This window comes from Hirundo rustica, chromosome 24, assembly GCF_015227805.2.
Source record: "Hirundo rustica isolate bHirRus1 chromosome 24, bHirRus1.pri.v3, whole genome shotgun sequence".
Taxonomy (NCBI): domain Eukaryota; kingdom Metazoa; phylum Chordata; class Aves; order Passeriformes; family Hirundinidae; genus Hirundo; species Hirundo rustica.
This window is the reverse complement of record NC_053473.1, coordinates 6,378,626-6,391,537: the sequence shown is the minus strand read 5'-3', so window position 1 is coordinate 6,391,537 and position 12,912 is coordinate 6,378,626. Positions and strand designations below refer to the sequence as shown.

The window sequence follows — 12,912 nt, the reverse complement described above, 5'->3', positions numbered from 1 at the left end:
CCCCCCCCGCTCCCCAAAATCCCTCCTCCCTCAGCACTCGGCGGGATCCGCCTGCACCTCCACGGCCAGGACGCGTCCCCGGGGCCGCGCCGGACAGACCACGCGCACGGCCGCGGCCTGGCGCGGCGATTCCCGCCGGGATGCGGCGCGCACCGCCGCCACCACCGCGCCCAGCAGCAGCAGGAGCAGGCACGGCAGCGTGCCCACCGGCGTCCCCCGCGCCCACGGCGGCGCCCGGGCGGCCTCCTCGGTCCTGGCGGTGACGCAGGCCACCCTGAGCGGCGCCGCCGCCGAGGCCACGCGCAGGCACGCCCGGTACTCGGTGCCGGGCCGCAGCCGGGTGAGGTTGAAGCTGTGCGTGCCCGCCGGGATCCTGGCCGCGCCCGGCCGCGAGCCCGGCGCCGAGCTGGCCCAGGTGAGGTTGGAGGAGACGGCGTTGAGGCGCGGGCTCCAGGCCAGCAGCACGCGGTGGGGCCGCGCGTCCAGCACCAGCAGCCGCAGCTCGGCGCGGCCCGGCGGGAAGGAGCCGCCCACCAGCACGCGGACGCCGCGCGTGTCGGCGCCCAGAAGGTTCTGAGCCACGCACGTGTAGAGCCCGGCCTCGCCCGCCGCGATGCCGCGGATCTCCAGCGTCCCCTCGGAGCGCACCTTGAGCTTCCTCCCGCCCTCCCCGAACGGCAGCAGCTTCTCCCCGGACGGCGTCACCCAGTAAATCTCCGGCTCCGGCTCCGCCAGCGCCCGGCAGTGCAGCGCCACGTCGTCGCCCGGCCGCGCCTCCAGGCTCGCCGGCACGCTGCGGGCGGGGATCAGCGGCAGGCAGCGCTCCGTCATCTCGCCGAAGGGCACGTCGCGGACGCGGCGGCGCCGCAGCTCGGGCGGCTCGGCGCAGAGCGTGGAGTGCGGCTCGATGAGGCGCGGGCGGCTGCCGTTGAGCCAGCGGACGACGCAGTCGCAGCGCAGGGGGTTGCCGTGGATGCCGATCTCCCGCAGGCCCGGCAGCGACTCCACCGTCTGCCGGTGCAAGGCACTTAGGGCGTTGTTGTTGAGCATCAGCGTCTCCAGCCGCGGGAGGTGCTGGAAGGCCTTGGGGTGGATGAAGGACAGCTTGGGGTTGTTGGTGACGTCCAGCTTGGTCAGCTCGGGGAGGTTGGCGAGGGCGAACTGGTCGACGGACACCAGCTCGTCCATGTTGTTGAGGCCCAGCTCCTTGAGGTGCAGCATGTTGGTGAAGTCGCTCTGCTTCACCCTCTGCAGCGGGTTCTTGTTCAGGTCCAGGAATTTCAGGCCGGGCACCTGCTGCAGGGCCCTCCTGGGCACCTCTGCCAGCTTGTTGTCGTAGAAGGAGAGGCTCTCCAGGCTCCTCAGCCCTTCCAGGGCGTAGTCCGGGATCTCCCGCAGCTGCATCCCGGCCAGCACCAAGCTCCGCAGGTTGCCCAGCGGCCGGAAATTCATGTCCAGGATGGCGTCCACCTTGTTCCCCCCCACCATGAGGATCTCCAGGCTGGGCAGCGTCTGGAACCAGCGGCTGTCCAGCGTCCTCAGCAGGTTGGAGTTGAGGTGGAGCCGCAGGAGCCCGCCCAGCCCGGCGAAGGCGCGGGGGGCGATGCTGCGGAGCCGGTTGTGGTTCAGGTAGAGCTCCTGGAGGTTCCCCAGCCCCGCGAAGCTGCCGTCGGGCAGCTCCGACAGCCGGTTCTCCTCCAGGTGCAGGCTGAGCAGCCGCGGCATGTCCCCGAGCCCCAGATCCCGGACGTCGCAGAAGCTGTTCTGCGACAGGTCCAGCTCGGACAGGTTCCGCAGGTAGCCCAGCTCGCCCCGCTCCAGCCGGGCGATGTCGTTGCTCTGCAGCAGCAGCGTCTGGGTGCCCTCGGGCAGCTCGCGGGGCACCGAGGTGACCAAGAGGTCGTTGCAGTCCACCGTGGCCGCCTCGCGGTAGGCGGAGCGGGGCGAGTACCAGGGCCGGAGCTGGCAGGAGCAGCGCGGGGGACACGCCACCCGCCAGGGCACGGCGGGCGCGGCGCTGGCCGCCACCGCGCACAGCAGCAGGCAGCCGGGCCCGAGGCCTCTCATCTTGGGCTGGGCACGGTCACAGGGAGCGCCCGGAGCCGGCCGCGGCGTCGCGGCGAGCTGGGCACGGAGCCCGGCGGGGGAGATGCTCCATGCGAGCCGCTGCAAGCGTCGGGCCGCGCCCGGTGACCCCCGGGACGGGAGCTGGAAGCGCTGCGGGCGCCTCGGTCAGAGCCCGGCCTCTTCTTCCTCCCCAAAGGAGTCGATCCCGCGCTCGGCCGCGTCCTCCGGGCTCCTCCGCGGGGTCATTCCTGGAAAAACAGCGGCGTTGGGTGGTGAGAGGAGGGTTTGGGCTGGTGGGGAGCGAGGGGCGGGGATGAGGAACGGGTTGGGGAGGCGAAAAGCTGAGCGTGGGAACCCCGGGACCCCGCCCGGGGACCCCCAGTGCCCCCAAAACCGCCCAGCAAATCCGGGAATTCCGGTTTGTATCCGTGGCGTTCACTCTGCCCTCCCACCCCAGGGAATCGGGGTGGGATTATCCCGTGGAATCCGCCCAGGACCCCTGAAATAAATCCATGAATTCCATTTTATACTCATGATTTAACTGTGCCCTCCCATCCCACAGGATCTGAGCGGAATTTTCCCGTGGAATCTGCCCAGGACCCCCGAAACAGATCCATGAATTCCACTTTATATCCATGGCATTTTCTGTGCACTCTCATCCCAGGATTGATCCCGCTCTTCTCCCTCCTTTCCCCTGCTTTTGAAGGAAAGGACGGATCCATCGATTCCCGCTTCCCTCTGATGGATCCACACCTTTCCTTTTCAGTGCTCCGGCGCTTTCGGGTCTGGAAAAGTCTCCAGCTGTTCAAATGTCTCGGGAATCTTTTCTCCTTTAAAAATTAAAATACATAAATATATCACGGAGGAATTTGGTGGGGGGGCTTTTATTTATTTTCTTGGAGCTGTGAAGGAAAATCTGGAAAAGGCTCCTGGTTCCAAGCCTGGTTTTCCAGGGAAAACCTCCCCAGCTCTGCTGGTTTTGTCCATAATTGGATTTTACCCCGGATCCTCCGGCTTTTCCAGCTTCTCCATCTTCTCTGGATTCCCCATTTTCCCCATCTTCTCCATTTTCCCCACCTTCCTCAGCTTTCCCAGCTTCTCCATCTTCTCCATCTTCCCTGGCTTTTCCAGCTTCTCCAGGTTTTCCATCTTCTCCATCTTCCCCAGCTCCTGCTCCGCCACACACCCGGCACGGGCGGGTGGGAAGTGGCCGCTGGATGCGGTGGGAGAATCCTTCCCTCGCCCATTCCCGTTTTTCCATCCCCATCCAGCCCCCGGGGGAAGTTGGGATGCGGGGAGCGGGATCCTGCCTGGGGCAGGAGGGAATTATCATGGAATTAAATGGGGTTAAATCCCACCCAGTGCCAGGGGCAGGGACATTTCCACGGTCCCAGAGCACTTCCAGGGATGGGGCAGCCGCGGGTTCTCTGGGAATTCTGTCCCAGCTCCTCCAGGGAGGGATTTCATCCCAGAATCCCGTCTAACCCCACCCTCACAAGGAACCCGGGATTTCCCGGCTCCGCTGAGCCGATCTCCCGGCTCCAACCTCGGCTGGGAAAACGAAAGGAGAAATAAAAAGGGGAAAAAGGAGAAATAAAAAGGGGAAAAGGAGAAATAATAAGGGAAAAAGAAATAAAAGCAAAAAGGAGAAATACAGGGGGGAAAGGAGAAATAAAAAGGAAAAAAAGAAATACAAGGTAAAAGGAGAAACAAAAAGGGAAAAAGGAAAAATACTTGGGGAAAGGAGAAATAAAGGGACAAAGCAGAAACAAACAAGGGGATAAACCAGAAATAAACAAGGGGACAAAGCAGAAATAAGTGAAGGGACAAAGCAGAAATAAACCAGGGGACAAAGCAGAAATAAACCAGGGGACAGAGCAGAAATAAACCAGGGGACAGAGCAGAAATAAACCAGGGGACAGAGCAGAAGCAAGTGAAGGGACAAAGGGCCCCGAATGTCGCCGGTGCCGTGGCAACCGCCCCCGCTCGGCTCATCTGTATTCCCGGGCTGAGCCCGCGGCTCCATGGAAACCCCGAGCGCCCGGAGCCGCGGGGATGCAGGAGCTGCTCCCGGAGAGCTCCGTGTCCGGAGAGCGCCGTGTCCGGAGAGCTCCATGTCCGGAGAGCTCCGTGTCCGGAGAGCGCCGTGTCCTGGGAGCTCCGTGTCCTGGGAGCGCCGTGTCCGGAGAGCTCCATGTCCTGGAAAGCTCTGTGTACTGCAGAGCTCCGTGTCCGGAGAGCGCCGTGTCCGGAGAGCGCCGTGTCCTGGGAGCTCCGTGTCCCGCAGAGCTCCATGTCTCTGAAAGCTCCATGTCCCTGGAAGCTCCATGTCCCGAAGAGCTCCGTGTCCCGCAGAGCTCCGTGTCCTGGAAAGCTCCATGTCCTGGAAAGCTCCATGTGCCAGAGAGTTCTGTGTCCTGCAGAGCTCCGTGTCCCAGGAAGCTCCATGTCCCTGGAAGCTCCATGTCCCAGAGAGCTCTGTGTCCCAGAGAGCTCCATGTCCTGGAGAGCTCCGTGTCCCTGGAAGCTCCGTGTCCCTGGAAGCTCCGTGTCCCTGGAAGCTCCGTGTCCCTGGAAGCTCCATGTCCCGAAGAGCTCCGTGTCCCGCAGAGCTCCGTGTCCTGGAAAGCTCCATGTCCTGGAAAGCTCCATGTGCCAGAGAGTTCTGTGTCCTGCAGAGCTCCGTGTCCCAGGAAGCTCCATGTCCCTGGAAGCTCCATGTCCCAGAGAGCTCTGTGTCCCAGAGAGCTCCATGTCCTGGAGAGCTCCGTGTCCCTGGAAGCTCCGTGTCCCTGGAAGCTCCGTGTCCCTGGAAGCTCCGTGTCCCTGGAAGCTCCGTGTCCCGCGGAGCTCCGTGTCCCTGCGACATCCTCAGACATCCCAGGCGGGTTTGGTGCCCAGCACTTGTGGGTTGGGTGTTCCCGAGGTGGATGGTTCCAGGATTGGGAGGGTTTTCCTGGGATAGGCAGGTGTTCCTGGAATATGAGAGGTTTCCTGGGATACAAGGCTTTTCCTGGGATGGAAGGATTTTCCTGGGGAGGGAGGATGTTCCTGGGATATGAGAGTTTTCCTGGGATATGAGGGTTTTCCCGAGATGCCAGGATATTTCCGTGTGCCACTCGCGCCTGTCCCAGCAGCCTCCAGCTGCCATTTCCAGCCGTTTATTCCCTAAAAACCCGTTTCCACGAGACGGGGAGCACCTGGCAAAGTCTGAGCCGGGATTTTTGCTGGGGAAAAGCGGCTTTGGAAGCGCTTCCTCGGAGCTTTTCCCAGCGGAAGGAGGGCGGGTTCAGACGGGATTTTGGGAACAAACCCTTCCCCGGGAAGGCGCCGAGGCCCCGCACAGCTCCCCGCACCCCTGGAAGCGCCCGAGGCCGGGCTGGACCGCAGGATCCGCTCCGATCCCATCCGCGCCGCCGCTCCGCCGCCTTTCCCAGCCTTTCCCAGCCTTTCCCAGCCTTTTCCAGCCTTTTCCAGCCTTTTCTCCCCTCCCTTAATCCTTGTTTCGTGCGCAGGGATGGGATATTTATTTTTTCTTCCCCTCGATCCTCCTGCATCTCCGCGGGCAGGGAGGGCGATAACGCGATTCCCGATATTCCCGCTGGTCCGGGAAGCGGCCAGGAGATAAAACCGCCGCCTCTGATCTCATCTCATCTCATCTCATCTCGCTGCTCCTCCGCCTCTCCCGGGCTGCGCTTTAATGAGGAGGGCTGGGAAATCATCCTGGCGCGCTCATCCTGGCGCTTCCAGGCTCTGGAATTCTTGGTTTGCCTCTGGAATTGTTTTGGTTGTGGTTTCCCGCCCCCCTCCTTGAAATGCTTCCACAGGTTCCCATCCCACCCCATCCCACCCCATCCCATCCCATCCCATCCCATCCCATCCCATCCCATCCCATCCCATCCCATCCCATCCCATCCCATCCCACCCCATCCCATCCCATCCCCTAAACGAGCTGAGGGATTTCAGGGAATCAGGATTTTAGGGAATCAGGATTTTAGGGAATCGGGATTTTAAGGAATCAGGATTTCAGGGAATCAGGATTTTAAGGAATCAGGATTTCAGGGAATCAGGATCTTAAGGAATCAGGATTTTCAGGAATCAGAATTTTAAGGAATCAGGATTTTAGGAATCAGGCCGGGTTTTTCCATCCGGTGGCTGCAGGATCCCTCGGGACGATCCCTCTCTGGAATTGCTCAGATCCCAGATTCCCGCCGGGCGCGGCCGGGACGCTGCGGCGCCGTTCCCGGTGACCTTCCCTGCGGATCGGCTTCCCGGGAACGATCCATAATTGATTCCTCATTAACGCCGCCTCATTTGCGGAGCGGCTCCCCTCTGCCTCCCCTCTCCAAGGGCAGCGGGAGGCGCCGGGGCGCTCCCGGGAATGTCACAGGGCTCGATCTCCGCCCTCCGCTGCTTTCCCAGAAATTGTGGGATCCGAAGCGGGGGGGGCTCATCCCGATCCAGCCGCGCTGGAGGAGGCGGCTCCCGGCGCTCCAGGATCCCGGATTGGGTGGAAAAACTTCCCAGCCCCCAGATCCAGCGGCTGGGAACGGCCGGGGGCTGCTCCGGGGTATTTTTGGGAAGGAATTTTCCCGCAGCGCGGCGTTGGTGTGGGATTCCCTCCGCAGGGATAAATCCGGGCTCCTCAAACTTCCCGCAGGCAGGGAGGGAGGGGAAATCCAGGATATTAAAAGTTAAAAAAAAAAAAAACCGGGAATGATTCCCTGGGCGTGATTAAAACAGAAGCCGTGGTGGGAACGCTCCCGTTATTTCTCCAGAGGTTCCTGTGGTTGGGAAAAGTGTTCCTGTGGTTGGGAAAAGTGTTCCTGTGGTAGGGAAAAATATTCCTGTGGCTCAGAGCTATTGCTGCAGGCGGGAATGCTGCACAGGGAAGGGGCTGGAGAGGGCTGGAGAACCGGGAATCTGACTGGGGAACCGGGAATCTGACTGGAGAAGTGGGAATCTGGCTGGAGAACCGGGAATCTGACTGGAGAACCGGGAATCTGACTGGGGAACCAGGAATCTCACTGGGGAACCAGGAATCTGACTGGAGAACAGGGAATCTGACTGGGGAACAGGGAATCTCACTGGAGAACCGGGAATCTGACTGGGGAACCGGGAATCTGACTGGGGAACCGGGAATCTCACTGGGGAACCGGGAATCTGACTGGGGAACCGGGAATCTCACTGGGGAACCGGGAATCTGACTGGGGAACCGGGAATCTGACTGGAGAACTGGGAATCTGACTGGAGAACCGGGAATTTTGCTGGAGAACCGGGAATTCCGTTCAGGTGAGGCTGCTCTGCCAGGCCCTTCCAGCTTTTTTCTCCCCATCCATGGATGGAAAGGGAGGCGGGGACGGGGCAGCGATTCCAGGGAATTCCAGCGTCGGGAATGGGGTCACAGGGAGCCGGGAGAACCCCCGGGCTGCTCCCACGGGATTCCTGTGGGGTCAGAGCCGTTCCCGATCCCAGGGAAGCCTCTCCCAGGTTTTACCCTGGAACATTCCAGCCTCTGGAGGCCATAAAGGCCGGGAGCGACCAAACGCATCCCGACCCTCTGGAATCCATCCCGGGAGAGCCGATCCCGGATCCCTGCATCCCTGGATCCCGCAGCTGCTGCTCCACGGCCGGGATGCCTCTGGAATTCCAGAGGTCCTGTTGCCGCGGCCGGCCCGGCTCCCGATTCCCGACAAATCCCGAGGCTGGAATCGCTGGGCAGCGCCAAAAGGAGGGAAGCTCCAGCAGTAAGAAAAAAAAAACACCAAAAAACCGGGAAAAGATCAAATCCAAGCTTTTCTAGCGGCTCCAGCCCCTCCAAGGAAAGGGAACAACCTCCAGCATCCCAAAAAAGCCGCGGATGCCGAGGAGCCGTCAGGAATCCTAAGGAAAACGTAGCGTTGCCATGGAAACTGCCAGGCAGGGCTGCGGGGCCTCCTCACCCCCCCCGCATCCAGCGGATCCATGGGATGGAGGCGAATCCCTCTGGAAGCGCCGGGAACGCTCGGGGAGCGCGGAGGGGAGGGAGCAGCGCGGGTTCCATGGAATTTCGGGGGTTGAGCCTCCCCCCGGCTCCCGGAGGGGGATTTTCCAGCGGGATGTGGATCCTGAGCCCACCCGGTGGAAAAATCCTCCCCCGATTCCCGGTAAATTCCAGCTCCTGCTTATCTGGGATAAAATCACCCCGCGGGAGAGGAGGGGGAAGGGAAAACCGGGATGAGCTGGGTTTGGAGCCGGAGGCTCTGGAATGGCCCTGGAGCAGGAAGGAAAAGCTTTGGAGATCCCAGGAACGTCCCAGCTGCTCACCCCCCTCATTCCCATGGAAAAACCCCTCAGGAAAACCTGGGAAAGGCGGCGGGAAAAGCTGATCCCTGTCCCTGATGGAACCAAATCCATCTCCCAAATCCATCTCCCAAATCAATTCCAATTCCATTTCCCAACATGAGCGTGGGCACAGCAGGAGAAATTCCCTCTTCCCCATCTTCTCAGCCTCTTGGGAATTCCAGGAAAACTGGGAAAATCCATGGCCAAGCTGGGGAGGACAACCCAGCCCATGGAAGTGACTCTTCCCAAGAGGATTTTACCGGGAAAAAGGGAGCCAGGGAATTCCTGGAGAGCCACAAATCCAGCTGGAAAATGTCCCCCAAATCCCCCCTTTTTTTTTAAAGAGAATTTCATGGAAAGGGAATTCCAGCACGGATGGAAATTCAGGAATTCTGACGGAGTGACCCCAATCCTGCCCCAGGGTTCTTCCAGAGGGATGAATCATAAACAGGAAGAATCCTGTTTTTTCCCGCTTTTCCAGGTAGCCAGGATTTGTACTTTTAATCCTTTTTTTTTTTTTTTCCCTCCATCTTTATTCCCAAGGTTCCTGCCGGGAATCAGGGAAGCAAAGCTGCTTTTTCCTCCTTCCTAAAAAAAGATCTGGAGCCGGCTCCTCTGATCCTTTGGGAAAAGCTGCTTAAGATGCAAAAACGCCTTTTCCTGCTGATTCCAAACTCCTCATTTAAAATTCCTTGTTAAATCCTCTCTCTTCCCCAAAAAAACCCAATTTTTATTTTTATTTATATTTTTATTTTTATTTTTATTTTTTTCCCAGCCTGGATCCTTCTCATTTTGGCCGCCGGGATGGACAAAGCCCCGACCCTCGAATTCCACCTGGGATTGATTATTTTTTAAAGAACCTTCTAAATTCCATTTAAAAAAATGGGATTTTAACGGAGACTGGGAGACTCCGGAGCCTGGAGAGGGTCAGGAAGGTCCGGGATCATTCCTGGAGGGAAAACCCGGCCTTAATTCCAAGCAGGGCTGGTGAATAATTCATCCCCAAAATAATTTATCCCGAATAATTTATGGATCCAGCCTGGGTGAGAAGAGCCCCAGACTTCAGTCCCAATTAAGGCCTTTGTGAATTGTCTGGGAACGGATCCCAATTTTTCCCACATTTATTTGTTATCCGGGATCGCTCTCAATTCCCGCTTTTCCCGTGTTTGCAAACAGCTCCCGCTGCCAGCATTTGGAGGGGCCGGGGATTTCCAGCCCCGATCCCACCTCGGAATCTGTGGGAATTTTCCATGGAAATGATCCCTGAGAATTCCCGGCTGGATGGAGAGGGGACAGCAAAAGCTCCCGGGGAGAATTTCCCCAAAAAATCCTTAAACTCAGCGGCTGGATCCGCCTTTTCCAAAGCCTTCCATAAATAACTGGATGTCCTGGAATGCTGCCGGGCATTCCCGAGGCTGCCTGGGCCCTGGATTCATGGATGCTGGGAGGGGCCAGGTTTATCCAGGTTTATCCAGGTTTATCCAGGTTTATTCCCTGACACAGGAGCAGCGATCCCGATCCCAAAATTCCCCCCCCAAAATCCCGGTGCTGGGCTTTTCCCACCGGGAACGCCCCCAAATTTCAGGAGTTTTAAACTCATCCCGTTTTCCCGCTCATCCCGGTGCCCTGGCTGGGGCTGGAATTCTCCTTCCCGAGCTGAGCCGGGAATTGTTCCCTCGGGAATGATCCCGTAAAACCAGAGTGACTGGGGAGAGACGGCAGCCCTCATCCCAGGGGCTGGAGCCTTGGGATTGGGAAGGGAGCGGGAGCAGCTCCCTCATGTCCCGGAAAAGGGATCTGGGAGCGAAAAGGGGGCGGTGAGGAGCTTTTGTGTCCTGGACTGGAGCTTTGGGACATCGGGAATGTCACCCCATGGAATCGCACAGGGACGGGGAGAGGCGCTGATGACCAGGGTGATCCAGGAGAAAATCCGGGAATAAAGGGGCGGAGCCGCGTGTTTGGGATTCACCTGCACAGGAGGAATTCCCAACCTTCCCCTGGGCAGCTCCCAATCCCCGTCCTGGCCGGGAAATCCGGGATCAGGGCCCCCAAAGGCAGGGAAGGGTTTTTCCAGCTAAAAGCAGGAGCAGGGATGATCCCTCGGCTGCCGGGAGCCGTCAGGAGCAGCAGCCGTGGCTGGGCAGGGCGGCTCCACCTCTGGAATGGGAATTCCACGGGAATCCGAGCTTCCCTGGGAATGGGAACGGCTCCTCTGAGCCCTCGAGGGGGCGATTCCAGCCCGGCGCCCGCGGTTTTGGGAAAAGCGAATTCCTGCAGCTCCAGAGCCCCGGGATGGGGTCGGGACGGGGCTGGATCGAGGTCCTGCAGAATTCCCGGAGCTTTTCCCTGTGCCAGAGGGATCCCGCGGGCTCTGGGCACGGCGCAGCTCCAGCGCCTCCACTGAGGCTGGGAAGAGAGATCCCAAAGGGTGGGGAATGGGAAGAGAGATCCCAAACAAAGGGAAAGGTTGGGAATGGGAAGAGAGATCCCAAACGAAGGGCGGGGAATGGGAAGAGAGATCCCAGCCGAAGGGAAGGGCCGGGAATGGCCGAGGAGTGGAAGCCGAGCCCTCTCCAAAACCGCTCCCGCTGCCCGCAGAGGGGACACAGGGAGCCGGGAATGCCAGGAAGAGCCTGAGCAGGGCAGGATCAGGATCAGGATCAGGATCAGGATCAGGATCAGGATCAGGACCAGGATCAGGATCAGGATCAGGATCAGGATCAGGACCAGGAGCAGGAGCAGGATCAGGATCAGGACCAGGACCAGGATCAGGACCAGGACCAGGATCAGGACCAGGATCAGGACCAGGATCAGGACCAGGATCAGGGAGCCGGGGCCGGAGCCGGGATTTGCTGCCCCGTGTCCCAGCAGCGACCCGAGGCGCATCCCAGGACATTCCCCAGGGTGGGAATCTCGTCCTGAGCCACCTCCCGTCAGCGCCGGCCGGGGACCAGCGAGGCCGGGATGAGAAATTCCCGATTTCCAGGGGCTCTGCCCTGATCCGGGCTGCGGGATCGGGGCTCCGGGGAGGGCAGGGGACACGGGGGGGACACGGAGGGGACACGGGGGGGGACACGGGGGGGACACGGAGGGGACACGGGGGGGACACGGGGGGACACGGGAGCTGCCAGCCTCGGCACATCCAGGCTGGCGGAGGCGATGGCAGCGCCCGCCCGCAGCTCCCGTCCCTGGAATCGCCGCTCCAGGGGCTTTTCCCGGCCCCGCTCCCCTCCGGGCTCCCCCCGGGATCAGCCCTGCGTGTCCAGCGCCTTCTCCCGCTGGCTCCCAGCCCTTTCTGCCAGGCTCTGGGAGAAGCCGGGCTGAGCTCCGGGAGAGCGCGGGGTCTCTGCCGGCCCCGAGCCCTTCCCGGGCCCATCCCGGGCCCATCCCGGGCCCTCCCCGGGCTCATCCCGGGCCCATCCCGGGCTCTCCAGGCTGGCAGAGCTGGGCGCTGGCACAGGGGCTCGGGCACTGCGGGAGCCGCGGGGAGGGGCAGGGCTGGGCAGGGAGCGGGGAAATAAAAACGGCAGCGGCACAGGAAGCGGGAAAATGACACAAAAATGATATTAAACGGCATTAAATGACACCGAAATGACATTAAATGACACCGCGGCTGCTCCCGACGCGTCCTTTGCCGTCACCTCCGCTGTCCCCTCCCCGGCGGCCGCGGGTGAGGGAGGGCCGGGAGGGGCCCCGAGCGCGGTGCCGCCGATGGATTCCATCCCCGGCCCCCGTTCCCGTCACATTTTCCTCCTGGCTCGGGCCCCGAGGGGTTAAAAACAGCCGGGGCAGCGCCGCTCCCGCCCGGATCCTGCCGGAATCCCTGGATCCCGGCCCCGCCGGCGGCTCCGTGACCGGCGCCGGGAGAGGATCCGCCGGCTCCCGGAGGAGTTTCCAGGAGCTGGAATTTCCAGGAGCCATCCCTGCCTGCCCCCGGTACCCTCCTCTATCCCATCCCTCTCTGCACATCCCCGGGTTTTTTTTCCCCCTTTTATTTCCAAACGCATCATTTCTCAAATCCACCGCCGGGCAGGGAAAAGCTTTGGAATGGAGGAAAAAAAATCCCGAACCCCACCAAGCTGCGGAGCGCCCCCGAGCCCCCCGAGCCCCCCGAGCCCCCCGAGCCCCCCGAGCCCCCCGGGCTGTGTCTGTCACTCACCCTCGCTGTCACCGCCGGCCGCTCCCCGCCACAGCTGCCGGCACATCTGGCCGGGCCGGGCCGGACCCGGGGCCGGGGGTTCGGAGCTGTCACCCTGCGGCTCGGGGGCGGCTCGGGGCCGGCGGGAGCGCCGGGAGCGCCGGGAGCGCCGGGAGCGCCGGGAGCGCCGGGCTGGGGCTGGGAGCGGCGGGGGAGCCCCGAGCCCTCCGCTCGCCCGGCGCTTTGCAGCCGCTCGGCGCCGGCTCCAGTCCTCCTCCTCTTCCTCCTCCTCCTCCTCCTCCTCCTCCTCCCCTCCCCTCCCTTCCCGATCCTCCTCCTCCTCACTCCAGCCCCGTCGCCGCGACGTGCCGCCCACCCGAGGC

General features: G+C 61.4%; 2 protein-coding genes across 3 annotated transcripts; both read right to left on the bottom strand.

Annotated features, from left to right (window-relative positions):
- Positions 1–30: 30 nt before the first annotated feature.
- On the bottom strand, positions 31–2,067 carry LRRN2 (leucine rich repeat neuronal 2). The gene has a single exon (XM_040085616.1). It carries the CDS (start codon positions 2,065–2,067, stop codon positions 31–33), a length of 2,037 nt encoding a protein of 678 aa, XP_039941550.1.
- A 78-nt stretch (positions 2,068–2,145) lies between these two features.
- LOC131378700 (uncharacterized) lies at positions 2,146–12,643 on the bottom strand. 2 transcript variants are annotated; one of them, XR_009208494.1, is made up of 2 exons: positions 12,551–12,643; positions 2,146–2,315 (listed from the first exon to the last, which is right to left on the bottom strand). XR_009208494.1 is itself a non-coding variant. In XM_058423478.1 (2 exons), exon 1 carries the CDS (start codon positions 4,360–4,362, stop codon positions 3,415–3,417), a length of 948 nt encoding a protein of 315 aa, XP_058279461.1. In that variant the 5' UTR covers positions 4,363–4,392; the 3' UTR covers positions 2,146–2,315; positions 2,821–3,414. The 2 variants fall into 2 exon arrangements, 1 of the variants encoding a protein (XP_058279461.1); XM_058423478.1 differs by lacking the exon at positions 12,551–12,643 and adding an exon at positions 2,821–4,392.
- Between the last annotated feature and the right edge of the window lie 269 nt (positions 12,644–12,912).